This window comes from Sciurus vulgaris, assembly GCF_902686455.1.
Source record: "Sciurus vulgaris genome assembly, chromosome: 7".
Classification (NCBI taxonomy): domain Eukaryota; kingdom Metazoa; phylum Chordata; class Mammalia; order Rodentia; family Sciuridae; genus Sciurus; species Sciurus vulgaris.
Genome location: NC_136467.1, coordinates 2,931,342 through 2,956,709, shown reverse-complemented (window position 1 = coordinate 2,956,709; position 25,368 = coordinate 2,931,342). Strand labels below are relative to the sequence as shown.

General features: G+C 55.8%; 1 protein-coding gene across 2 annotated transcripts in view; it reads right to left on the bottom strand.

Moving 5' to 3' along the window:
* The window catches only part of RPS6KA2 (ribosomal protein S6 kinase A2), a 192,314-nt gene that overhangs the window by 4,493 nt on the left and 162,453 nt on the right, over positions 1-25,368 (bottom strand). For both annotated transcript variants that reach the window (XM_079148246.1, XM_079148245.1), the window contains exons 12-18: positions 21,058-21,160; positions 18,194-18,324; positions 17,007-17,132; positions 6,596-6,685; positions 5,541-5,699; positions 3,421-3,582; positions 831-907 (exon numbers count right to left, since the gene is read on the bottom strand). In XM_079148246.1, the coding sequence (XP_079004372.1) occupies positions 831-907; positions 3,421-3,582; positions 5,541-5,699; positions 6,596-6,685; positions 17,007-17,132; positions 18,194-18,324; positions 21,058-21,160 (848 nt within the window). The remainder of the gene's footprint in view (positions 1-830; positions 908-3,420; positions 3,583-5,540; positions 5,700-6,595; positions 6,686-17,006; positions 17,133-18,193; positions 18,325-21,057; positions 21,161-25,368) is intronic.

Here is a 25,368-nt window from a genome sequence, read left to right as displayed (position 1 = left end):
GGGAGACTTCCGTCCCCCTCACGTGAGCCAGGCTTGGCAACCTGTGCTTTCCCAGAGGGGGAGCGCGTGATTCCCAGCACTGTCGTGGTTGGTGGTGGAGTGTTGGAGGACGGCAGAGTGAGCCATACGTCAGCAGGAGCTCCATGCTCCTCTGCCAACCTGGACGACAGAGCCCTGTCCTCCTAGTGGATGCCACACCTACGACGGGCATTCACCTGTGAGGGCATTCACCACAGAGGCAGGAGGGGTCCAGGCCGGGCAAATGCTGGACCAGTGGATCACGCAGGATGCTGGTCCTTCCTGGCCAGAGGAAGCCTCTAGGGTCCTCTCCTCACTTACAGGGGTGGGGCTTAGCCCAGGACTTGGGTGAGTGAAGGGGACCTCTCCAGGGGGCAGACACAGTCTCTTGCTATAAGGCCACGTGTCTTGTCCCTATGGGACTGGCCCGTACATGCCTGGCAGCCACGAGAGCCACTAACTGGCAGGCACCTTCAAAGAGGCCACTTGACCCGGAAGTCTCTGCAGACGCCTCTGGCTCAGGAGGATGTTTCAAAGGTACGGATGTGGCTCCTTTCAAGCAAGCAAGTGAAGCACAGAGAATGTGGACTAGTGGGCAGGAGGCTGGGTGTTTCGACAGGCTGATTTTGAGGAAAATGCAAGGTTGCATTTCTTATTCTTGCTCTTCAGTGGGGCACCGTGTCTGCGAGCGTTCACCCCAAGCCTAGAAGTGTTGCCTATGCACGGCAGCCATCTGCCCCCACATGTGCCAGCAGGGGTACCCACCACTGAGGCCTCTGCCTCCTGCAATGACACCCTTGAGGCCACCTTACCCTGCGAGCATGGTGTACAACAGGATCCCCAGACTCCAGACGTCACATGCTGCATCATAGCCTTGCCGCTTGAGGACCTAGGCGGGGACAACAGGAGGTGCTTGAACAGGCAGCTGCAGCGCACAGCATGTCTACCAGGGGCCACAGGGGGCAGGTGGGGAAAGCAGAGCAGTTCTGCACCTCCAGTCCTGCTCCCCAGGGCACAGACACCCTGTGTGCGAGGACAGACCAAGGTGGCACTTCCATTAAAGGCAGGAGACTTGTTTTAAAATCCGCCCTCTCGAGCATTTTAAGTGTGCAGCTCCCTGGCACTGAGCACACGCCCAGAGGCGGGCAGCCGTCACCTCTGGCCACCCTCGGAATGTCTCACCTTCCCAGCTGACACTGTCTGAGACACCACCAGGTCCCTGACATCCTGCCTCCTGCCTCTGGGAAGCCCCGCTCTCAGGGCCTGGGGCAAGTGGAACGGCAGTGTCTGTCTGTTCGTGCCTGGCTTATTCCACTCGTCCGATGCCTCAAGGCTCATCCGCGTGGCACGTGCCCGGACTCCCTTGTTTTGAGTAACATTCCGTTGTGTGCACAAACACGCTGTCTACAAACCCGCTGCTGATGCACCCTCGCGTTGCTTTCACTTTTTGGCTACCGTGGTAATGCTGCTATGAACAGAAGTGGACGATACCTTCACTTCTGGTGGGTATGTAGCCAGAGGTCCTGAGGGGTCTCCAAGGTGGCCTAGGTTCCCAGACCCCCACAGAGCGTGATCCTCTGATTCTTCTACAGTTGAATAAGGTTGAAGGAAGTGTCAGGGGTGCTTGAGGATGACATAGGTTGCTGGATCAGCCTTAAATGTGGGGCAGGAGCTTCCTTCAGCTTCCCCTGAGATGAGGGCAGGAGTTGCCTTGCGTCTGTGCCTCCTTGTCCTGTGAGCTGTGCCCACGACGTGGCAGGCTCATCACACACACTAACTGAACTGAAAGCTCTGGGGCGAGCCAGCCTCGTGATCCACGGGCCCAGTGGCCTTCAAGTCACTGAGCACATGGAGTGTGCCTGTCCCTGCACCTAGGAAGCTGGCTAGCGGTATGCACCCTGTCCATATGGTAAGAAGGAGTAAAAGGTATCAGAGGTGCATTGTAGAAAAGGTCAAGTCACATAACCATACAGCATTCTCTAGTCAATAAACCTGAGGCCTTGGACACCAGAACGTGCCTCACTGGCTGGCCCGAGGCTGTGGAGCTGAGAGCAAGAAGTCAGTGCAGGAGAGCTCTGTCCTCCCTCAATGTGCCTGAAAGGTGTCATAGGTTCACGGAGACAAAACATCCCTGGCTTCGTGCACAGCACGACAGGCCAGCATCGCCAATGGCCAGCTTCTGCTGTGCTCTCCTCCTCTCGCTGGCTGCCCAGGGGCTCCGAGCCCCTCCATCCTGTCGCCTTCCTAAGAAGGCCCTGCTCTGGGTGGAAGATGCTTCAGAAGCCAGAGCCCCAGGCAGCTCTCAGCACCACCCGCGGCCTGAGCACCTCCCTCGTGAGTGACCACCAAGACCCGTTTGCTTTTCTCTTGCTAATCTCTTTGTGCCAAGAGCTCATTCCAACAAGAACTGATAATGGCTGACGGGAACTGCTGTCCCCTTGCACAGGACCATCAGTGTGAACCCTGAGAGAAGGCACTGAGGGAGGCTTAAAACCAGGCCATTTGAAAAGAGCCTGGAGAGCTCCTGGGAACCTCGCAGTGGCCTCTTGTCCCTCTGCCCCACCATCCCAGCTCACGTCCACCTGCATCTCAACCTGGCACTGGGTGAGGCGGAGGCGCGGAGCTGTGACTGTGGGCTTCCTCTGCTGGCCACCACCAGGCGCTAGGCCTGCCTTTCCCTGGGACTTGCTGCCACGCGAGCACTCGCACAGGGCCGCCTTGACCACTCAGAAGGGAGAATCCAGAGTCTAGAGCCCCTCCTGGTCTCCGACCCTCCTGTTCCTTCACCCGACCCCTGCGGCTCCGTCCCTCTGTTCACCAGAGTGGTCTTCATGGACACACCAGTGGAACTGGCCCCAGTGAGTTTGCAAAGGGGTGTCCACAAGATGGCCTTGCTGAGATGCTCTGTGGTGAGGGGCAGGGAGAGGGGGCCTGTGCACGTGGACAAGCCTTCAGGGCATCTGCTGCGGGATCCCAGTGTTCTCAAACCCGGGGCTGCTAACCTGCTCCCATCAGGGAAAACCCTGGGGCAAGAACTGAGATTCATGGAACCTCTGAGCCTCGGTCCCCGCTGCTGTGCCCTGGCTGTGTGACGAGCTCTTGTTCTCACTGTAATGAATATGAAATTTGATCCAAATCCTGCACATTTTACATGAAAATGTTGCCATTTAGAAGTCTTTTGTAATCAAGAAAATAAAACGGTAATAGTAACTGTCGAGCTTGGTGGATGCCAAAGACACTGTTCTCTTTGATTCTCTGCAGAAGGTTCTCACCGGCACTTCCTGGTGCCACTGCAGACCACACAGAGGTACCTCCAGACCTCAGCCCTCCAGGGGTTTGGTGGTGGGAGAGGTGGGCACCTCCTTGGGCCGAGGGGCTTGTCTCTCCCCAGTGGGGCCTTACCTCGGGGGCCACAAAGTTCGCCGTGTAGCAGGGCGTCATGAGCAGCCCATTCTCGGCTCGCAGTTGCTTGGCAAACCCAAAGTCACAGATTCGGATGGATTCAGGGTTTCCAGACTCGTCCATGTACAGGATGTTACTTGGCTTCAGGTCTCGGTGAACAACCTGGAGGGCAGGAGCATGAGGCAGGGTGAGCAGGAGAGAGGAGGGTCCACCTGCAGGGAAGGGTCACCCAGGGCAGGTCCTGTGGCTGCAGGTGAACCAGCTGTGGAACCAGAGTCTCAGGCTTCAAGGCCCCGTCTCCCTTTCCCTCATGCTGGTCACTCAAGACCAAGCACCCACACAACTGGCTTTTATAATGAAGGAATGGATGAGAGAATAAATAAACAAGCACCGGGGACGGCTCAGTGGGGCCACCACCCAAAGGGCCTGTCCGGGAGGTTGACTAACAGGAAGAAAAATGTTTTAAGGACATACTCATTCAGTAAGCAGGTGCTGGGGCGCACCAGTGAGTGGCTACTGTCACTGATGTGCTGACTCGGTGATGACGGTTGGGACTCAGGGCCATGTAGATACTCTGCAAGTGCATTTGTGCTGCCTGTGGTGTCTGCGCTGGGAGCATGACCACGGGCAGTGGCAGCTGCACAGCGGCAGCGTTGCCCTACTTCAAAGCAGAGCAGCTGTTTAGGGCACAAAGCAAAGTCTTCTAAGGAGACAGAGGACCACTGTGAGGACATGTGGCGTGTGCCTTCCTCGCTTGGGCCTGAATGTCCCAATTGTCCCAGGGAGACAACCCAGGGAGAAGACCCATGAGGGAAATTAAAGGGACACAGTCTGGCCATCAAGCCAGGTTCACAGACTCCCAAGGGCAAGGGAGTGAGATTATGGTTTTATGAAACAGAAGAGCATCTGCAAAACCCTCAGCCAAACAGGTTGCCTCTGGAGTCTGACTGTTGGGGAAGCCATGCTGAACACCTCCAGACCACGCAAGATGACATGTGAGAAGGACCCACCGTGTGGTCCTGGTCCTGGGAGAGTAGTATCTTGTTCAGATGTTCAGAGAGGACTACTTTCTTTTCTTTTTCTTTCTTTTTTTTTTTTTTAATGGTGCTGGTGATTGAGCCCAGGGTCTCCTGCATGCTAGACAAGTGCTCTGCCACTGGGCTACATTCCCAGCCCCTTTGAAATTTTATTTTGAGACAGCATCTCACTAAGTCTCCCAGGCTGGTCTTGAGCTTGTCATCCTTCAGTGTGAAGCTCCCCAGTAGCTGGGATGAGTTCAGAGATGAATAGGTTTTGAAAGTTTAGACCTTGCAGACACAGCTGGCCACGTGAGAACCGCCTGCATCATGAGAAACGCTGGGAAGGAAGGAGATGCAGGGTGGGCGTGGAGGGTGGTGTGATCTGGCTGCCTCCCTGGGAGGCTGGGGCATGGCCTGCAGCCAGCCTGTGACCAGGGGCGGGGTCCTTAGCCTTCCTGTGCCGTGGTCTCCTTGTCTGTGCAAAGGACATGGTCTGGACTTCAGAGCCTCCCTCAACCTGGCTCATGCGGGGGCCACCTGAAGGCCAGCTGCACTGCCATCTGCCGGAGGCCCTCTGCATCGGTAATGGATTCGGCTTTACGTACTGCAAGTCAGAAAAAGTCTACACTTCTTTTTATCAAGGTCATGGAACTTTTTGTTTTTTCTAAAATCGTTGGACGTAGATTTAATTTATTAACTCAACTCCTGGTTACACTAGGGGTACAAATGATTTTAGACCCTTGAAAGGTGGCAGAGTATACCACCTCAAAAACCCTAACCTAGATCTCATCAGCCTGGGACAGAAAAGACAGTGCTAACCGGCCCTCGTCTTCCACTAGTCCCCAAGGCAGGCCACCTGCCCAGTTGCTGCCCTGAGTAAATGCCTGCTTGCCTCTTGCTCACCTGCCTTCCATCATTATGTTACATGTCCTCCACCAATGAACCTCACATGGGCGGAGGGAAAAGGCACTTCCTCTCTACGCCCTGGTGGAGGCACAGACAGGAGGCGGGCAGTGGCCTGCAAGGAGCTCAGGGACAGCCCCGCCTGGCAGCTAGGACTCCCAGTGGCTCCAGCTCCCTCCAGAGGCCCTGTGGCCTTACCCCCTGGGAGTGCAGGTAGTCCATGGTCTTGGCGATGGTGCACAGCACGTCACTGGCCTCCCGCTCCGAGAAGAACCGCTGCCGGAGGATGCGGTCCAGGAGCTCCCCGCCGCGCATCAGCTCCATCACCAGGTACACGCACTTGCCGTCGTCATAGACCTGGGGGTCAGAGGAGGGGCACAGAGCCCCCACGGCCTGGCCATCACTCTTTCACGGCCAGCCCAGGGAGGGCAGCCCTGGTGACGTGGGCAGAGGAGACAAGCTGGGGGCCAGGCTGTGGCCTGTGTCCAGCCAGACCAGGCGGGTCTCGGGAGAAAACAGCTTGAAACCTGACCGCCAGCTGGGTGGGAGCAAGCGAGGCAGGGGATGCACCTGGGACAGACGGGCATGGCTGAGGCGGGACCCTCCCGTGACGCTGATGCCCAGAGAGTGTGACTGCGGCACAGCACGCAAGGCCGAGTGCTGGGGCCTGCGTCCCCAAGCAGCCCTGGTGACGCCCCTGCCCCTCACTGCAGCGGCCAGGCCAGGTGTCGGCAGGTAGGCCTGTGGGAGCCATGCTTTCCTTCCAGGAGTGACAGAGCAAGCAGGTCCTGCATGCCATGGGCCTTCCGGGGGTTTCTGACTGGCTCCTGGTGGCCAGTTCCTGCTCCCTCCCTGCTGGCCAGGGAAAGGGACCAGGAACCACCTCACGGAGGGAGCCAGAGAAGCCAGGAGAGCTGCACAGCTAGGCTCTGATGGGGCCTGGACCTGGCCGCCCATGCCTGGGCCTCCTCCCCTCCTGTCGCAGTGAGACACGAGGACAGACGCAGGCCTGGGGCTGGGTTCTCGCGGGCATCATCTCTGTCACGCGCACATCGTGTGATTTGGAAGGAGCGGGGAGCTACTCTCAGGAGGTGCAAGCAGGTCCAGCGAGTCAGGGTGACCAGTCACAGAGTGCTTAGGGATGCTGGGGAGGGACAGCCCTGGGCCCAGTGAGCTCTGGAGACCTGTGGACCTTCCCTGAGCAAAGGGGGCTTTTGTATCAGCTGAAGAAAGGAAGAGCAGAGGCCACTCACGTCTTTGAGGGTGATGATGTTCGGGTGCTGACCATACCGCAGGAGGATCTCGATCTCTTCTGAGGGGTCTCTTTTGCTCTTATCGATGATCTGGAACAAACAGTGTGTGGCAGTGAGAGGTCTGCGGCAGGACCCTTTCAGACTGGGGTCTGGATCAGGACTGGATCCATCTGGCCTCCCCACACTGCCTCTCCTCCCCATGCCCTCTGGCCTCACACCACCAAGATCACCCAGAGTCCAGGGCCAGTCATTTTCTGTCCAGGAAGCATAAGAGTTGTGCTTAAAAAGAAGCGTGTGAGCCTTCAGACCTCAGGAATCATCAGGCTGGGTAGAAAGGGCAGCCGCAGGGCTACGCAGGCCTGAGCCGCAGAACCTGGTCTCCACCAGCAGCCTGAGCTGGCGGAGCCTCCAGCCACAGGCAGCCCGGCCTTGTTCTGTGCGCTCCCACCAGAAACAAAATAAGGAGAAGTGTGTGCGGGGCTCTCCGGATGCTGGGTGCACCCTGGGGCTGGGACACTGAGAAGACCTTTCTCATCTCAGGGTCTCTGCTGCCCAGCAGTCACACCCCATGTCTTGGGAGAGCTGACAAAATTGCTTTGCCCCAGGAAAACCGAAGGCTTTGCCTGGCCACTGTCGAGAATCAAGCCTGCCTCAGAACAGGAGGTCCCCGTGGGCACGGGACAGGCACAGCCCTCACGCCCTCCTCTCTCCCTTGCCGGCCCCTCCTGGTGGGGGCCGGGGGAGGGGCCCACTCATGAGAAGCCCACGGCAGGAGTCACCTCCCCCCCAGCGCCGTCCTTGCTCATGGAGGAAGCAGTTCTGTCACCACCGTCCTGTGGTGCTCGCTTTTGCTTCTGCCACCCTGAGGATGCCGAGCGAGGCTCTGCACGCAGCCTGGTCTCCTCACTGGAGATGAATGCCATGCTGGGCTGGCCTTTGGCTTTCTCTGGCACGCCGACACGCCCGCCTCACTCATGAAGAGTGCCCACGCCGGCCCTGACCACTCAGGACCCAAGCTGCGCAAAAGTCCTGAGAGCCAAATTGTGGAATAGGCAGAGCGGCCAGGCTCCCGTTCCCGACGCAAAATCCCTCAGCCCAGCTACATCAGACTGCGCTCAAGTTCTGGCTGGGGCAGGGACTACTTGTACTTCTGAGGTGGCACTTAACAGAGGGCTTCACGGGCAGAGGCTCCTAACAAGCTCTCTTTGCACCCCTGGGAAGGGTGTGGCCAAGTGGCTCCTGAACTCCTCCAAGAGACCCCCTGTGGGTGTCCCAAGCCCCTGGGCTGGGGTCTGTCTTTGGAACCTGAGAAGGTTAAGATACATCCATGTCGTTGTTTCCAAAGACAGCTCCATGATGAAGTGGCACACTCTGAGCAGAAGTCTGGTCCCCTCGTAAAGGAACAGGATGCAGAATGAACAAGAAAGAGGAAGGTGTTTCTGCGCAGCCAGGGACACTGGTCGAGAAGAGCGAAGAGAAGGGCAGACGCACTGCAGGTGCATCCCAGCTGCCACTTGTTTTAAAGATGGGGGCGGAATGTCAACAGACACATCCACTTCCTTGTGTCTGCGAAACTAACCCTGGAAGGAAAGGGAGAGATGAATGGCCTTGGCTTCCCCTGGGGAGGGGAACCTGGTGCCCGGGGGCCAGGGGCAGGAGACCTCGCTGTACCCTTCTGCACAATTTTTGAATTGCACATTTGAACTACGCAAATGTATTAGCTATTGAAAATTCGGTGTGAGAACAATGGGATTTACTATGAACCACTCAGGACTACACTCGATTGACTTGTGTGTTCACCGGGTATCCATTTTATTATGTCTTCTTTAGTTGTAAGTCACAAAAATTGATTTATAGTGAGAGTATTTGTAAACAGCGGGCTTCTAAAGACTTTTAAGATCTCAATGGCATTTGAAAAATATTTTAAGATTGTAAAAGAAGTGAATGTGCATGTACAAATGCGAGCCACACTGAACTCTGACACGCAGGAGCAACCATGGCACTAATCTGTTGTGATCTGATACATGTGAGCATGTGCATTGCTTCCTCGTTTCATCTTAAACGTCATACTCAGCCTTCTAAAGTGATCTATTTGGTGGAACCCCGAAGCACCTCAGAAGGCAACCAACAGTGTTCGCTGAGCTGTTCTCGGGGACGGAGGGGAAATAAAGAAAATAAGGGAGGTTGCTGGGTCCAGGTCGTGGGGCAGGAGCAGGGTGGGTAGCAGGCGCTGAAGGGTCCCAGGGTTCTGCCGCTCCTTCTGGAAGGGGAGCAGCTGTCCTTGGTGAAGGTCTCACCTGCCCTGCAGAGGAGGGTGTGCAGCTGGAGGTGATACCACCACAGTGGTATGCTGCTCAGCGTTGGCTACTCTGCTTGCTGGCTCCTGGCCTCGCGCGTGGGCTCCCATGGAGGCTGCAGGGGAGAAAAGTCTGTCCTTCCCTGGAGGCCATGTGGAGCAGGGGCTTGTGGTCCTGGGGCAAGCCTGGCCTGCACCAAGTCCTGGCTTCACTGTTTACACCGCTGGGGTCTTGGTGGGCACCCAGACTTCCGCAAGCCTCAGTCTGTTCATCTGTAAAAACTGTGGGTATCTCCCGGGAGCTCCCCTTAAGATTAAACCGACCCACGTCTGTCTCTTTGTACCCCAGCTGGCACGCAGAAAGCCGTGATACAAGTGAGTCATTCTCATGACAGTGATAAATATAATCATCCTTAGGATCTCGGAGGGGACCAAGAGTCCGTGACCTGTCACGCTTGTGCCTCGAAACATCACTTCTGGTTTTTATCTGATTTTCCCTTCAAGCCAAAGTCACACAGAAGGGTGATGCTCACATAAGGTCAGGGATAGAAGGTGTTTTGGTTAAAGGCCTCAGAAAAAAAATCAGATGTCACGCAAAAAGGGGGTCTGTGGAGGTTTTGCTGAGGGATGAGATAGAGTATGGTGGAGTTTCAGGGAGTTGGCAAGGGACACACAGCTCCTGGGATGGGCAACAGAGAGCGGCCACTGCCCCAAGGCCTGTAGGGACCAGAGAGGCTGTGGGGGTGGAGAGCTCCATGTTCCCCTGTTCCTGCAGTGTCCATCTGCTGATGCAAAATGCCAGGAGGCCAGAGGCAAAGCCACCACGCTGTGGGTGTGGCTCCTAGGCACAGGGCAGCGAGGAGAGCAGGTGGGGAACGAAGACCCTGGCTGGAAGGGACGTGCCACATGCAGCTGTGTCCGAAGCAGGCTCTCACACCGCCTCCAGCTTTCCATCCCCCTCACCTGAATTAGTTCCAGTCCCACTGGGGTCTGCTGACTGCTCAGAGACCAGATCTGTCCAGATCCAGGTTGGTCCTGATGCTGTCACAAGAGTGGGGTGTCCTTGTGTCTGTAACTCTTCATCTGGAAATGGTTTTGCTTCAGTTTTAGTTTTATGTTTGCAGGAAGGGCAAACATACTTGAGGGATGTGTTTGTCAGCTCTTTGTGGCAGTGGCAGATTCCGAGAAAAGCACCCTGGAGGAGAGTCCCTTGGCTCATTGCGTCAGGAGTGTCAGTGCGTGCTGGGCCCGCTGCCTTGCTCTGGGCCAGGGCGAGGCAGCACACAGTGGGGAAGGGGTGCAGAGCAGAGCTGCTCAGCTCGTGGTGACATGGTGAAGAGGAAGCAGAGACAGACATGCCAGGGACAAGGCGCCCCACCTCCTGAAGTCTCACTACTATCTAAAATCCTGCTGGCTATGATGCTCAATGGCTCAGTCCTCCAGTGAGGTCAATCACTTCCCAAATGCCCTCTGAACTGCTGCCCTGGGGACTGAGCCTTCCACACAAGAGCCTGGGGACACACCAGAGTGTGAAGGAGAAGCCCCACGAGGAAAGCAGAACGAGGTGACCGTTGGGCAGCCGGGCTTGGAGTGCCAGGGAGGGAACTGTCCAGGGACAGCTGTTGTGGACCAAATCCTTGTTCTGGAGTGACCCTGTTCCGTTTTCTTCATCAGGACGAAGCCTGGGAGGGTGCTGGTAGGCATGCTCGGGACATGGCCCTGCCTCTTCAGGGGCGCTCCGCCGGGCGATGGGAAGCTCCTGAACTCCCTCCTCTTCCATCTGGCAGCCCTTGTGAATAACACGCCCCCCCCCAGGATGCAACACTGCCAGCGAGTGGCCGGCCTGTGACAGGTACGTGCCGTACAGCACACTGTCCCCACCTCCCTTAAAAACCCTTCAGCTGTGGCTGGCGTGACGGATGGCAGGACCCACGGCGTTTCCAGGTGGGAGGACTGTGCAGTGCCATGCCCCTCCTGGTGGCCCAGAAGGGAGCCCAGGGGACGCCACCACGAGGCACTGGACCTGCTTCCCTCCTGCGGTCTGCTCCCCTCTGCCTCCTGTCTCTCTCTCCCCATCACTGGGCCCTGGGGCCCGCAGGACGGACTCAGGGTGAATGAGCTGTGCAGCAGGGCCCTCCTGGGGCAGGTGCTCTCCGACCTGCCAGAAGGTTCCAGGTCAGATTGGAAGTGAGGCAGCAGAGCCTGTAACTGCTTGAGAAATCTGATGGACACTTCCTCCTGTAAAATTAATTTAAACAAATGACAGAAAAAGAGCCCAGTGCTTTCCTGGTTGGAAAAAAATTAAAATTTCCATGCCAATCAGTCCTAAAAATAAGCTCTATTCAGGCTAAGCATCTGTCTTAATCCCATTTCTTTTTTGGTTGACAAATTACATAGGCAGAATGAGAATGCGCACAAACACGTGAGCGCTGTTTACAGCCTGCTGTGAATGAGCAGTGCCACCCCTTGGGGGAGGGCGAGCCAGCTCGGCCCTGTGCTGGCGGCCACGCCCGCCCCGTGATGAAGAACTGGGGCACACCGGCTGACACAGTGGTCAGGCTCGATCTTTATTCAACTCTATTGCCCAAGCAGGCGAGGGCCTTGCAGGACATGACACAAACGTGCGCTGAGCAGGCGGTGCGGGGCCGCTCCTAGCGAGCCTCAGGAGAGCCAGGGAGCGGGGCTGTCAGTGAGAAGGCAGCTGCACACCTGTGTCCAGGAGCACAGGTTTGAAGGTAAAACGTGCCAAGAGAAAAGGCTAGAATGGCAACATCATTCCACTTCTGAGTCTTACATGCCATTGCTTTAGGCTTCACTCCTACATGCTGGACTCGAGTCTTCTGAGAGTAGGTTTGTGCACCACCTGGGACCTGCACAGCTTCTGCTGTAAATCATAATGTCCAATCAAAAAATGGACGTCAATGACAACAGGCAACTGACTCTTGAATGTAGGAATCTACACAATGTCCACATAATCCATAGGCAAGAATTGCTCTGTTGAGCAATTTAATTGTAAATCCTGGTTAAAAAATACAAATTGGAAGTAAAGCTTCTATTCATTCCTTCTTAGTTAGCACTTCTCATTGACATCAGAGGAGGACAAGAAGCTCTTTGTCTGTCTCTGAAGTTGTTTGTCCTACCAGGTGCCCATCATTCTTGAACCGCTGGCCCCTGGATCTGACACCCGGGGGCCGTGGATGAGAACGACACAGGTGGGGCAACAGCACCTTGAGGACAGATGGGGTCCAGCAGGAGATGGCAGGGACCGTCCTCCTGGGGAAGGGTTTCCTGACCCCCGTGCAGAGACAAGGGAAGCAGGAGCGAGAGCAGAGTTCTAGGTGCAGGGACAGGAGGAGATGCGTGTATGCTGAGCAGCCTGGGGTTAGTCCAGTGAGAGGAGTGTGGGACAGCAGAGGGATGGGATGGACACGTGGGTCCCACAGGCTGCAGCCAGACTGGATCCTTGCTGAGGGATGGGACCACGGGGGCGGGGCTTGGGCAGAGGAAGGCCGAGCCCCAAGCCCTGCCTTAATGATCCACCTGACTACGTGTGGAGCACAGACAGCGGCATGCAGAGCTGGCCGTGGAAGCACAGGGGACTCCTGGGAAGGACACCTGCTGTCTGCTGTGCTCCACGGCTGCCGGTGACATGCGGGCCTGGGGCCTGGACGCCCAGCCCCTCGAGCAGCTAGCTCTTCCTGCAGGCGCAGGCTGGAGCTTTGCCTTGAGTCTGAGGCTGCCTTCTGCCGCCCCACCGCGTCATCACAACCCACTCTTCTCTCTTGACTTGGGCCTCACAGTGCCCCAAAGACCCAGCAGGACAGAATGTGGGCTCCTTAACCCTAAGGGGAGGCAGAGCCATGCAGAGGCTGAGCAAGCATGTAGAGCAACACAGGGAAGGCCTGGCTGCCCACTCACCAGCATGCGTCCTCCATAGTGGTCACCCGTCGGGTCTCTGCTCATGTACCCACAGGGAGAGCACCGTGATAGCCTTGGCAGTGCAGTCTCAATTCGGCCTGGGGACTCTGGCTCCTATTGCTCTGCTCCTTCATTTGCTGATGTGGTGGTTTGCAAAAGAGGCACCGGTGGCTGGGGTGGGCCCTGGCTCATTAAGCTAGCTCTGTGGCCAGAGTGAGCACTGGTTGAGAGCCATCTCAAGGACAACCGTACTGTGCTGGGAGAAGCCGGGAGTTTGCCAAGGCTTCTGCAGCAGATGAGCTCTGATCTGTGCACACACACTTATACAGTCCTCTGAATTTCTGCTTCTACTGTGTGGTCAGGAATCCTTCCACTTGTGCAAAACAGACTGTCTAGAACATGAGCGTGATTATGTCAGGCCACAGAGACCCGAGAGCAAAAAAAAAAAAACCAGAACTCCCTCTCTCAATTCTTGCAAAGTGAGTCCGGCACCGTTGATGGCGTACACATACCAACCGTTTTCCTCTCAAATACGCCCTTCCCCTTCCTGCAGTCCCACTCAGCCACAGTGATCTCGAACACTCGGCTCTTACAGGAAGGCTCCCTGTGCTCCGACGAGCACGCAGCTCTGCCATGCTAGTTCACAGTCCTGTGCGCCAGCCTCCTGGTCCTGGAAACAAAGGCAGGTGGACACCTTGCACAGACTACTCAGCTGCCAGTCACCACACAGTAGCTCCGGCTCACAGGACGCAGGGCTCACTGTGCAGCTAAGATGCAGCTGACAAAAGGTGGAGGAGGTGCTGGGGCACGCGATGGCTTTCCCCACCGCTCGAGTACGGGCTGCTGTGCTGGAGGAGCGCTGGCACCCAGCCAAACCTGAGCTGGCCTGTGGGAGGAAGCGGGTACCCACCCTGCCCTTTCCACCCGAGCCAGACTTCCCATCTGGGAAGACCCAGGTGGTCTTGCGTTTGTCCAAGTGCACACGGAGGGACCAAGCCTGAGAATTCAGGTTTCCATTCAGCTGTCATTAATTGAGTCCCTGCGGTACACTGGGCAAATGCCAATGGTCTGTGTAAGTGATGGCGAGTGACGGCTCCTTCAGAACCAGTCCCAGCTACCACTCACCGAAGCCCCAGCATGGTGCTGCAGATAGCAGGACTCAGCTTAAAAATGCAGCTGCAAATACAGGCAGAACCACGATCTTGGTGACATTTTGGTCAGCTGGTTTCAATATGACCTTAAGAGTAGTTTATAAGGTGACAGTAACTACAGGGTGAAATGAAGAACCTGTGAAATAGAAAGGTGATCACACAGAGCGATGGCATCCAGGAACAGGAGCTCTGCTCTGACCCGGAGCACACCCTGCGTAGGGCGAGACCTTGGCAGAAGTGACCAGTGGCCTACCTCCACCCTGAGCATCCACGCTGAGTCACTGCTGTCACCTCATCTCCACAAGGGCCTCCTGGATTCTGTCCATCTGAGCTTCCTGCCCAGGAGGCCTGGGGCTGGGCTTCTCAGCATGCCAGTGTCCACACCTTGGGCTGAATAATCCAGGGGGAGGCGGTGTCCCGTGTGGTGCAGGGGACTTAGCAGCACCCCTGGCCTGAACACACCCATGCTAGTGCCATCGGCTGTCCCTGCTGTGAAGACCAAGCTGCCTCCCACATTGCCAGTGTCCCCTGGGCGGCAGAATCACCCCACAGTGACGACTGCTGGTCACAGTGCTCCCTGCTCAGCTGTGCTTGCTGTGTCCTCTTTCCTCCTCTCAGGACGCTTCTGAGTCGCGTGAGTGGATGAGGATGTCCCCGTGGCCCAACTGGGTTCTTCCTCCCAGTGAAGAGCCATGAAGGAATTTGGATGGCTGAAAGTGTAACCCATTCCCGTGGCAACTGAGAGTGGAGACTTCAAGTGACTCAGCCTCAGGATTTTTGTTGAATAAGATCCAAACTGCATGCCAAGCAGCTGCCTGCTGTGTCCCTCCTTCTGTGTGACAGTAGGAAATGCATCGAAACGCATTCTAAGCTACTCATTGACCAGTTGGCTGATGTGGAAAAAAGCTAAAAATATTTCCATTACTTTCTACCTGAAAAAATTTGAAATGAGACATAAGAGTCACCTGAAGTCTGCTAAAGCAGTTTGGTGACAAAGAGGCACTTTTGCCACAACACGGCCAGCTCTGTCATCTCTGAAGGAGGCCCAAGGAACCTTAGATAAGCAGAGTGTTGCCGCTGCGGAGTGCCACGCAAACGTGCTTCTAGAGAGGCTCTGGCTCCTGAGACAGCGGCTCTGTTCTGCACTCTGCCCAGAGCCCTGGGTTTCTGCACACTCCTGTTCCCTCCTGCACAGGCTCATTTAAGCTTCCTGCAGACAGACTGTGACCCACCAAATGTCAGAAAGAATGTGGGAAATCCCTTCATGTCCGCCAGCTGAAGAGGTCCAGGGAGCTTCAAGACTTGCAAAAAGGAAACAGGAAGGCCTGGCTGTTTCTTCCACATCAGCTCAGCTGGAGTTACAGTGCCTGTCTGCTCTCAGGGAGCAAGGGGAAGCAAGGTCGTCACAGATTCCTTGGGGACGGGCTCAACGTGATCCTGGGACAGAGTCAGACGCTTGAACAAAGCTGGCTTCAGACAGCCCTTGCGTGAGAGTTGGATGTGGGAATGTCGGCAGAAACACTGCTGCCCTTGACAATGGGGTTTCTCTGCAGGCACAGTGTGAGGCTGGCCGCTCGGTGCTGCGGAGCTGTGGCAGTGGGCATTTCCCCGCGCCACTGGCAAGGGCGATTGTTTCTAGGACAGCTGCTGTTCACCGCACACAATCTGAATTTCTACCACAAACAACCACACAGAAAATTCTAAGCCCATGTGTGCTCACAAAGCATATGGGAAATGCACTTCAAAGCATAAGTGAAATTCTCCTGCCTACAGTGGAACCAAGGTCTCCTGGGCCAGATCTGCATGTGCCTGGGCAGGCGCCGTCCACGTTCTCCCGTGAGCTCCCCAGGGGTCAGGTGGAGGGCAGGAAAAATGAGACTCCCCAGGGATCCAGGCCCCAGGAGTACCAGGCCCAGTGCCTGAGCTGTGGAGGGACCTATCCAGGACTCGAGCCGGCTGCTCTTTCGGGACAGCCCCTCCCTGCCGTGAGATGCTTCCCAGGGAATCTCATCCTGATAGCTCCTTCCTTCGAACTCTCCTCCGTGCGCTCACGTTCCTGAGATGTTCTGGCTGGCGTCTCTTCCACCTGGGCTGAGCATTTTCAGTCGAAGCACGGGGCAGGTGTCCCCAGGGAGTAGGCGTGCGACCCGAGGACGTGCCTTTTCCAGACCTCGGTTTTCACCGAACAGCAGTGGAGCTGCGGGCAAGGGGGGCACCCAGGTTGTCCCAGAGCGTAGGAGGAACGGGGGACTGAGCCACTTCTGCCGCTTTCCTGCTGCACTGGCGGCTGTCTCGCCCCCGGTGCTCTCTGCAGAGCTGGGCAGTACCACAGCGACAGAGTAGGAAGGAGCAGGACAGTGCCAGTCATGGCAGCACAGGCTTGAACCTTGTCCCTCAAGAGCCTTAAGGGGAAATGGTGGCTAGAGAGTCTGGAGGTCTCACAGAGACCATCGCCATGTTCACTCTTTATCCACGGTTCAGATTTTAGCAGGAAGCTTTAGATTTGAGCCACATCTTACCAACCAGAAAACTGTAGAAATGGGCATTTTGGATTCTAAGATGAAACACTGAATCTAGAAACAATTACAGGGACTTATGTCACTATGTAGAGGTTCCCAACTGGAGGACAGGCCATGCGATTTATTACTGTGCCCTGTTCTCGATGGTCTGGAGCAGAGCGCCAGCTCTCCGCTTGCCGGGCTGTGGCTGTCAGTCTGTGCTTCCATTGGTCGCTTGGATTGTTTGGTGGTTGCATCTTCGTCCGCGTTTCCTTTCTCTTGCCCTCTCTTCTTTCCTTCCTCCCTTAACCTAACTCTATTTCTGTGAAATACAGGGTGCTCAAAGGGGTTGCTCTTGACTTGTATTATCCAAAGCTACCAAGAGTGGCCAGTCGCCATGTGTTGCACATAACTGAATATATTCATGATCCCACGTCAAAGTGACGGGACGGAACTGCAGTGTGTCAGACCTTAGAACCAATCACAAACGGCCTGTGCCCGGGTTCCCCAGTTCCGCCAGGCCCTGCCCGGCTCTGCGCCAGCCTTACCTTCACTGCGTACTCTGTGTCAGTGGCTTTATGCACGCACCGCTTGCACACGGAGTAGGAGCCCACCCCGATGTCCTCCTTGATCTCGTAGCCATCGGTGAAGCGGACGCTGTTTCCGTGTAACTGCTGCAGAGGCAAGACGAGAGCGCATCAGCGCTCTGCGTGGAAGCACCGCAGCCTGCGCCAGAACCAAGGCGCACGCCGGAACTGCAGGGAGCGGCCGGGGAAAAGCAGTGATCTGCCCCAGCGCAGAACCACAGCGAAAGTTCTAGATCTGAATTCCAACTTCCCTGATTCCTTGGGCCTTACTTAACACATGGACACCAGATTATTCTGTGACCACTGACCAGACATTTGTCCTGAAGATCTGAGAAAATGAGCATCTAGACAGAAAGGGAGACGTGTTTGCAGAAATGGGCATGTGGCTGGAAGCTGACGCTGCGGCCTCGGGGTCATACCTGTTCTGACCTCACAGGCAGCCCCACCCAGCGCCTCTCCTCCGAGACCTGCAGCCCCAAAACAGTCACGTCAAGCGTCCATCTCACACATGCCACTGCTCTCTCCAAGGCCAAAAGAGAATACCGTGGGATCCAATGCCGTCCACTTTGCCCTGAATAAGCAAATTCTTAAATAAGCTAATTCTATTCTTTTTTAGAAGTCTCTGAATTCTGGTTACACTTATGTGGTGGAAAACTCTATAAAAATGCCATCTTTCATCATCCTCCCAAAGACATGGCCCGGCTCTGCCTGTGTGGGGCGGGTGACGCACTCTGCCCTTACAAGAACAGCTGGTCAAGCTGCCTCGGCCACAGCAAGGCAGGAGTGGGAACAAGCCATTTCCTGCTTATCTAGCCGTTCACACTGCTCTCTGGGTTCTAGCTCAGCACCACAGGGAGCAGGTGCCCAGAGCTGACTGGAGGCCCCTGCACAGACCCATAGTGGCGTTCTTCTCAGGACCTTTTCTTCCTCTGGAAGATGCTTGTGAGACAGGCACAAAATCAACGGCTCGGACCTCCACGGGGATCTCATGGCCAGGCTCAGTAACCATGGAAGTGTCGGGGAGACAAGGTGTCGACACCACCTCCCCTCAGCACTCAGCACCCCAGGGTGGCCCAGTCCACGGGAGTCACCAGAGCCAGGCATCAGCTGAGCTCCCCGCATTGCTGACCCCGGGGTGATGGAGTTACCTGCACGATGGGGTGAATGGGGGCCTTGTGGAGGTCCTGCTGGGAGGGCTCTGGGCCCAGGCTGGAGGCCACGAAGCTGAATCCTCGAAACAGGTGGTGAGCATTGGCACTTGGGGGCACACCAGGAGAGTCTGCGGGTGAACGACAGCAGAGTTCGGGTTCACGAGAGCCGTGAGCTCGGGACAGGGATGGTGCACACGTACGGGTGTGGAGGGTGGGACAGGATGAGAAATGCCTGGAGCGCCAGGAAGCTGCTTCGGTTTGGGGCGGGGGCCATAGTTTGACTCCTAAGTGGCAATCATGTCTGAACAAAAACGTCAAGGCCATGACTGACTTGCCTTTGGCCCGCTGCCTCCTCAGTTTACCAAGCGTGAACCATGGCCCTCCACCCCGCCCGCCACAGGCTGAGTCAACGCTGCCAACACCCCAGGCGGGACTGCCAGTAGACAGGCTGCCATGGCCACGGCGCCTCTGCAGGGAAGCAGCTGGAGAGCCAGCACCTCTCACAGCCCCAGGGCTCTGCTCCCGCGGGGCAGGCGACACGCTGCCCTTCAAGGACATCTGGACAAAGCGGCTCTGGCCTCCACAAGGCAGGGGTGTGAAAGGGCCAGTTCCTGTGGTCTGCTTTTTCTAAGCTCTGTAAGATTCGTTCAAAAACGTGGCTGCTGTGAGCATGATGTCACTCCACGTTCATCAGAAATCCACCATTTTACAGAAATCAGAGTGACATTCGTGCACCTGTAGCGCTCAATCACTGCCCACCTCAAGGGCAAACTGTGTGGCACCATGATTTAACTTTAAGTGAAACTGAATGAAGAATTAGAAATAGTAAGGAATAAAAAGCCAATTCTGGATCGTGTTGGAATGCACTGTGTGTCTAATTATGTTTTCCTTAGGTTAATATTAAAATAAAATTGAATTTTTATGTACATAAAGAGCTAATGAGGCTATGGCCACACTGGCCGACTGTGTTGGAGTTTAAATTCTTCATGAATAATACAGGAGGCACGCACATGAATAATTCAGAGTTGACTGCATTAGCATTTTCTTACCCTGAAGCACAAATCTGGTATTTCCCATACAGACTCACAGAAGTTTTCTCCCACTTGGACTAATCACTTGCCTGTCCTTTTACCTTCAGGTCAACCACAGGAAGAGAAATATGGTGACGTGCTCAAGGTGGCCTGTGGCGGAGCCAGGGTGGAATCCCCAAACCCTGCTCCATCTTTCCCACCTTGGAAGCCAAAAGTAAAACTCTTCTGGGTTAAAAAATTAGCCATGAGAAGGGCTGATCCCAGCCCCAGAAGATTCCTCCTCCTTAGCAGCCTCATCAAATTCTGCAGCAACAGTGGCCCAAAACTAAGGGCCACTGTCACTCCAGCTGGCTACTGTCGCTTTGGGTGTCCCTGGGGACTCGGTGGAGTTAGAAGGCAGAGTAAGCAATCTGCTCATGACTCCCCGGGCTCATGATGTGCTGATTCCATGACCCCAGGCCCAAGAAAAGACCCTCTGAAGGCCTCAGACTCCTCTCCCTCTGCACACGGCTCACACCTGCCCCTGAACCTGGCAGTGGACAGAGTCTGGGATTTCACCAGAGGCCTGGACTCAGAGGGATCTAGGTGGATTCTCTGCTCAACTTGATCTACTTGCTACTTTCAGCTGATCATCTACTGTTTCATTATTATCCTTTTTGTGTGTTTCTGAATTTTATTCTTGTGTTTTCATTAACATGGGAAACTGACTTTTGTGGGGCAGATTGTAGATTGTAGTACAAATATACATTTTTCAGGATACAGGATAGTTCTTTTTTTTCACCATTTCTAAGATGCTGCTCTAACTCCCCAGGCCTCTTTGGTTTCTTTCTTTCTTTTTTATTTTTAACACCATAGAAACGTCAGGTTCCTAGGCAGGGACAGCATGATGACCTACAGCTCATCACCAGCCCGCATGTCTGGGCTGCTCGACTTGAGGAGGAGCTGTGAGCTGCTCCACAGAGTTCCTGCCCGTGGCTGTCGTGGCCAAGTGTGGAGCTCCAGGTCCATGCACTGCAGCCCCGACCCTCAGTCTGCACCTGGAGACAGGCCTCGCTGAGCGGTCACAGTTAATGAGGTCCCAGGCGGATCCTGACCCAACAGGACTGGTGTCCTTAGGAGAAAGGGGCAGCACAGCACACCTGTGTCCACACACACAGAAAAGGCCACAAGGAGACCAGGAGGTGGCCGTGTGCAAGCCAGGGGAGGTGCTCCCAGAACTTGCATCCAGCCTGCAGGACTGACAAACAGCTGCTCTGAAGAGGCACACTGGGCGCTGTCATGGCAGCCCAGCAGACCCAGATAATCACCACAGCTACGAGGCACACACCGGGCCACTGTCCAGGAGCTGGCAGACACCGAGAGTCATTCAGACACACCAAGAAATGGAATTCATGTGTCCCCTGTTATGCCAAGATCTAGAAGTGACATGACTTTTCAAACAGGCTTCAGTTTGACATGAATGATAAATGCAGTTCACAAACCCACAGACTTAACTGACAGCCTTCCTCTTCCCACAAAACACTCCAGCTAGGCAGAGATCTGCTCCGTCTCTCCTGCGGGAGAGGGTGGCCACTGGCCTGGCAACTCATAACGAGCAGAGGGGTCTACTGAACGCCCTGATATCTCCAGAGGGGACACTACCTGGGGAATAGCAGAGAAGTGGTTCTGTCATGTAAACCTTTATCACTACGCTCAGAAAACAAAATGCAAACAGAACCAACACCAAGTTACTGATAGCAGCATCCTTGAACATGGGAACCTCTCTCCTGGTTCTCTGTCCTAAGGGGTCAGAATAGAATCCTGCCCTGGAAGAACTGCCATTGCACCCACCTGTGGGCGTCCGTGTGGTAAACTCAGGGTCAAAGTGGAAGGTGTCCTCGGGCCGGCCCACTGCAGGTTTGAAGGGCGGCTTGATCTCCTTTCGGTACAGCTTCTGCAAGGGAAGCAAGACAGGGGCTGAGAAGGCACAGGCCTGGGCGAGACAGTTGTCCAGAAGCCCCTGGGGCTTCGCCTCGGAGCTGTTCTGCACACGCGCAGTGTGCGAGCACACATGTGTGAGGGGCTGACAGATCTGACTCCGTGAGAATGCTATAGGCCAGACTCTAAGGAAAATGACTAAACAGACTCCATTTTGCTCTGAGACTCCATGTTATGTAGGAAATAAGCTTCTCCCATGGGAACACCCCTCCTCTGTGCCCATCATCAGTTACTTAGTGTGACATATTTAACAATACAGAGTGACAATTCCTGTGTAAAGAAAAATTGCTCTTTTGATTCCTATTGCTCCTAAACAATGTACCATGTGAACGGTGATTGTGTGGATGTTAGCAACCATTCTTTACTTAAGGGTCATTTTGACCCACTTCCCCCTCTGTCAATGATCTCATGATGTTAGTTTGTAATTTGGAATCATAGCAACAAACAATTATGATTGATGTGATTTTTGGTATAAGAACCCCTACAACCCTGTGGTTGGGGCTGTTCTCCCAATAGCCATTTTTGGGGCATTGTGTGAGACAGTCAGCAGGCCAGCTTAAAAAAGACTCTCAAATTTGGACTTCTCAGTGGTGATCGGTCTGTTCTTAAGTTGTGCCCCATAATGATATGGACTGCAGGTTGTCACGGTGTCCCATCACAAGTGTCAGACACGGCCGGGTACAGCTGGACAACTGCCTGCTGCATAAAAATAGACGCCAAAGGCCCAAGCCTAAGGCTGGGATGTGCCAAGTGTCCTTCACCGTGGGGCAGAGGACTTTCATCTCCAGGCAGAACGCTACAGGAAGGCACAGGTACCTTGCCTGTGCTGGGGACTGGGGCTACCCTGGATCCCCGCCTGTGGCTCTGGGGGGGCCGCTGTGCAAATTGAGGCCCAGTGAGGCCATGAGCCTGTGTGGCCGGTGCACCCGCCTGCCAGGAGCCCACCCTGGGATGTCGCGTGAGGGTGCCCAACCCCCTGCACTGTGGCACAGCGTGCCTTGTGCCTTTGCCTGGCCCTCCCCACAGACAGCCTTTGACGGGACGCACACCTTCTGTCCTCCCAGGCTGTGACCTTGGGACGGCGAGTTTAAGGCAAGGACGCATGGGTGTTTGGGAGCTGAGGGCATGGGTTCTCGGGTGGACAGCTTGTTGGCAGGGAGGAGTTGGAGGACGCTGAGGTAGCGAAGAGGGAGGACAGGCAGCAGGAAGTGCCAGGGAGGAGGGAGGCACCGGGAGAGCCAGACTGCTGCTCCGGGAGGCAGCGGACAGGTGGACACAGCCTGGACACGCCAGGCGGGCTGGGCACAGGGGGACCCTCGCTCACCCAGCCAGGCAGCCTGGAGCTGTTCGTTCTTCCCCGTCAGGCCCAGGCGCCTCCTCTGGGAGCTCCTGTCTGTGTGGGCCAGGGCGGGCCCAGTGTGGCTGCAGGAACCCCACTCCGCAGGGGACCCATGGCTGTTCCCAGGAGGGCAGGGGTGGGAGGAGCCTCAGCAGCTGGTGTGCTCAGGTGGGCGCCCAGAGGGACCGTCAGAGAAGCCTGGACCCAATGCAGCCAGTCACTTGGCCGTTTCCTGCCCTGGGCAGTAGCTCCCATCAGGAACTGAGTCCCTCTCCAGAAGCAGAAAGAGGCTGCTGCCTGGTGCCCTGTGCTGGGTGGGAATGACCCTGCCTGGTGCACGCGAGCCTCAGAGGTGGTCACAGGGCAGGGGTGCTGCCCATTCCCGATCAAGACCTGGCTGCCCAGGACTGGTGCCACTGTCCTGTACAGTCTCGTCTCCTCCCACACTCCAGCTAGAGTGGAAATGAAGATCTGCCCGCTGGAGTAAGTCATGATGTCTCCCTCTGAGTGTGTGAGGGGCAGACCAGGCTTCCTTTGAGGAGGAGCGTTTTATTTACACAAGCAATTTCCATTAAAACAAAAATCAAACTCTACATGGCTGCCACTTAATTCTGATGAGCTGCACTTGCCTCTGGAAAGCTGGGGCTCACACAGGCCATTTCAGTTTCTGGCCCAGGCCTAGCGCGTGGGGCAGGACCACAGTCCTGGCCACACCTGCCTAGCTTCAACCCCCTTGGCCCAGTACTTTTACACAAAGGGACCTGCCCCCAGCGGGCCATTTGGCAATGCCTGGAGACAGGGGCTAGCACCTGCATGAGTGGCCCGGGCACTAGTGGGTGGAGACCAGGGGTGCTGTGGAATCTCAGGAAGACCCACGGCAGAGAGTCCACATGGCAGGGATGCCCGAGGACCTGGCTTGGGCCCTACTTCCCTCACTTTCTGAGATAAGGATTTAAGATAAAAAAGAGAGAGACACTGAGTCTCAAAGGAAATGCTCCTGGCCATCTGAGGTGCAGAAAGTGCTCAGGAACTCTTGACGGGCATGCCCTTGACTCATGCCTTGTGACGTGAGGACAACACACAAGCCCAGGGAAAACTGCAAAGCTGCGGCTGCAGCCTGGCTCCCGACCCCCCGCCAGCCTGCTACCCACACTGACTCCCCACCAAGTGGCTGCTATCTCCTCTAGAGAGGGCCCACTCCCTGCCGGGGGCTGCAAAGGCATCTCTCTCGAGATTGCTCCCAGCTCCCTTGAGTGTGTATCTACCTTCCTAAGTAGACTCTGCCTATGCCTTCAGCACACGCTGAAACTCCTTCCCATCGCGTATGCCAGGAACCCTGCTGGTTCCGAGTCAAGTTCTTCCTTCTCACTGGGAGTTCCTCGGCCCCTTCTTTGGAGACATGTCTTCTGCCATGACATTCCCACCAGCTCCTGCCTCCTCTGTGGTCCACCCATCAACAGCACAGCCAGATTCTCCTTCCTACGGAGATCACTGACATGGGCAAAGGTGGCTGTGTGTCCCTCACCCCACCTTTGACAGGAGCAGGGCATAAAACATCACTGGTGAGGGAAACCGAAGCCATGTAAGTTCAGGCCGCCCAAGAATGCACAGCTTTACCTCCAACCAGTCTGACTCACCAGACTCTACCTACCACACCTGAGCAGCTCGGAGGCCAGGCAGTGCAGGGCCTTCACACCAGGAGGTTCAAGATCTTAACCAGAAGGAAAAGGAATCCATCGGTAGCAGATTCCTGCCCCAGCAAAGGTGTGACAGAGCCTCCTGTGGGTTGGTATCATCATTCAGGGATAAATCTGAGGCCAGAGAAGGCAGCTGGCCTGGTGGAGGTCACCTGTGCCATGGCGTTTGGCTCAGCCCACCCTGTCTTCTGCCAGCTCCTTCCTCTTCCCTCTGCACCCCTTACAGCCCAGTGCTGGAAGCCACCAGCATATCCCCCAGAGTGGTCAGGTCACAGAGCCAGGTGACCATGCAGGGCATATCTGGCAGGTGAACCCGCCAGGATCCACGGGGCAGCCTGCCACATGTTCTGGCTCCCCGGCTCTTTCCAGACCTCTGCTGGGCACCGCTCCTCCGTGGAGATCCGGACCCACCCAGCAGCAGGCAGGTGTGAGAGCAGCCAGGGCACCTGCCCAAGGACGGGACAGCCTCAGAGCAGCAGGACCACGTGGCAGGACCCTTGGCAGCTCGAGTGCCGACCATGTCTGTGAGCACACTGTGTCCCCTGCCGGTGCCCCAGTTTCAGTTTGTCCTCTGCAGGTAGCAAGCTTTATGTAGCCCTGGGGCTATGTGGAGCCAGTCACTCTGCCCTTTGGTGGCTTCCTGGAAGCTTGCTGCAATCCTAAAGGTGGCCTGATTCCCTCCTGTGGCTGCATAAACATTCTGGAAGGTGCTAATGTTATTATTCTATCCCAGATTCCAAACCTAGGAACAGGCTTGAGGTTCAAGGGAGAGCTGAGACCTTGCCTCTGCCCTGATGCAAACTACTGTACACATGGATGGACCTTGAACTTGACAAGGGACCTATGTTAGTCACACACTCACCCCAACCCAGGGACTCTGGAGCAATTCACACCCACCCTATGGAGAGAAGATGGGGTGTCACGGTGCAATTCACCAGGCACCATTTTTCAAATCATCTCCTCTGTCCCAGGGCTTTGGGGGACACAGATCTGGCAGTGCATTGAGGTGGATTCTGCACCCCATGCGTATCTGGGGGGAAACTGAGCAGGCGCATTAGGATCCACTTACACCTAAAGGACCCTCAGATAAGCAAGAAAAGGACAGAGGCAGTAAAACAGAAAAGGTGC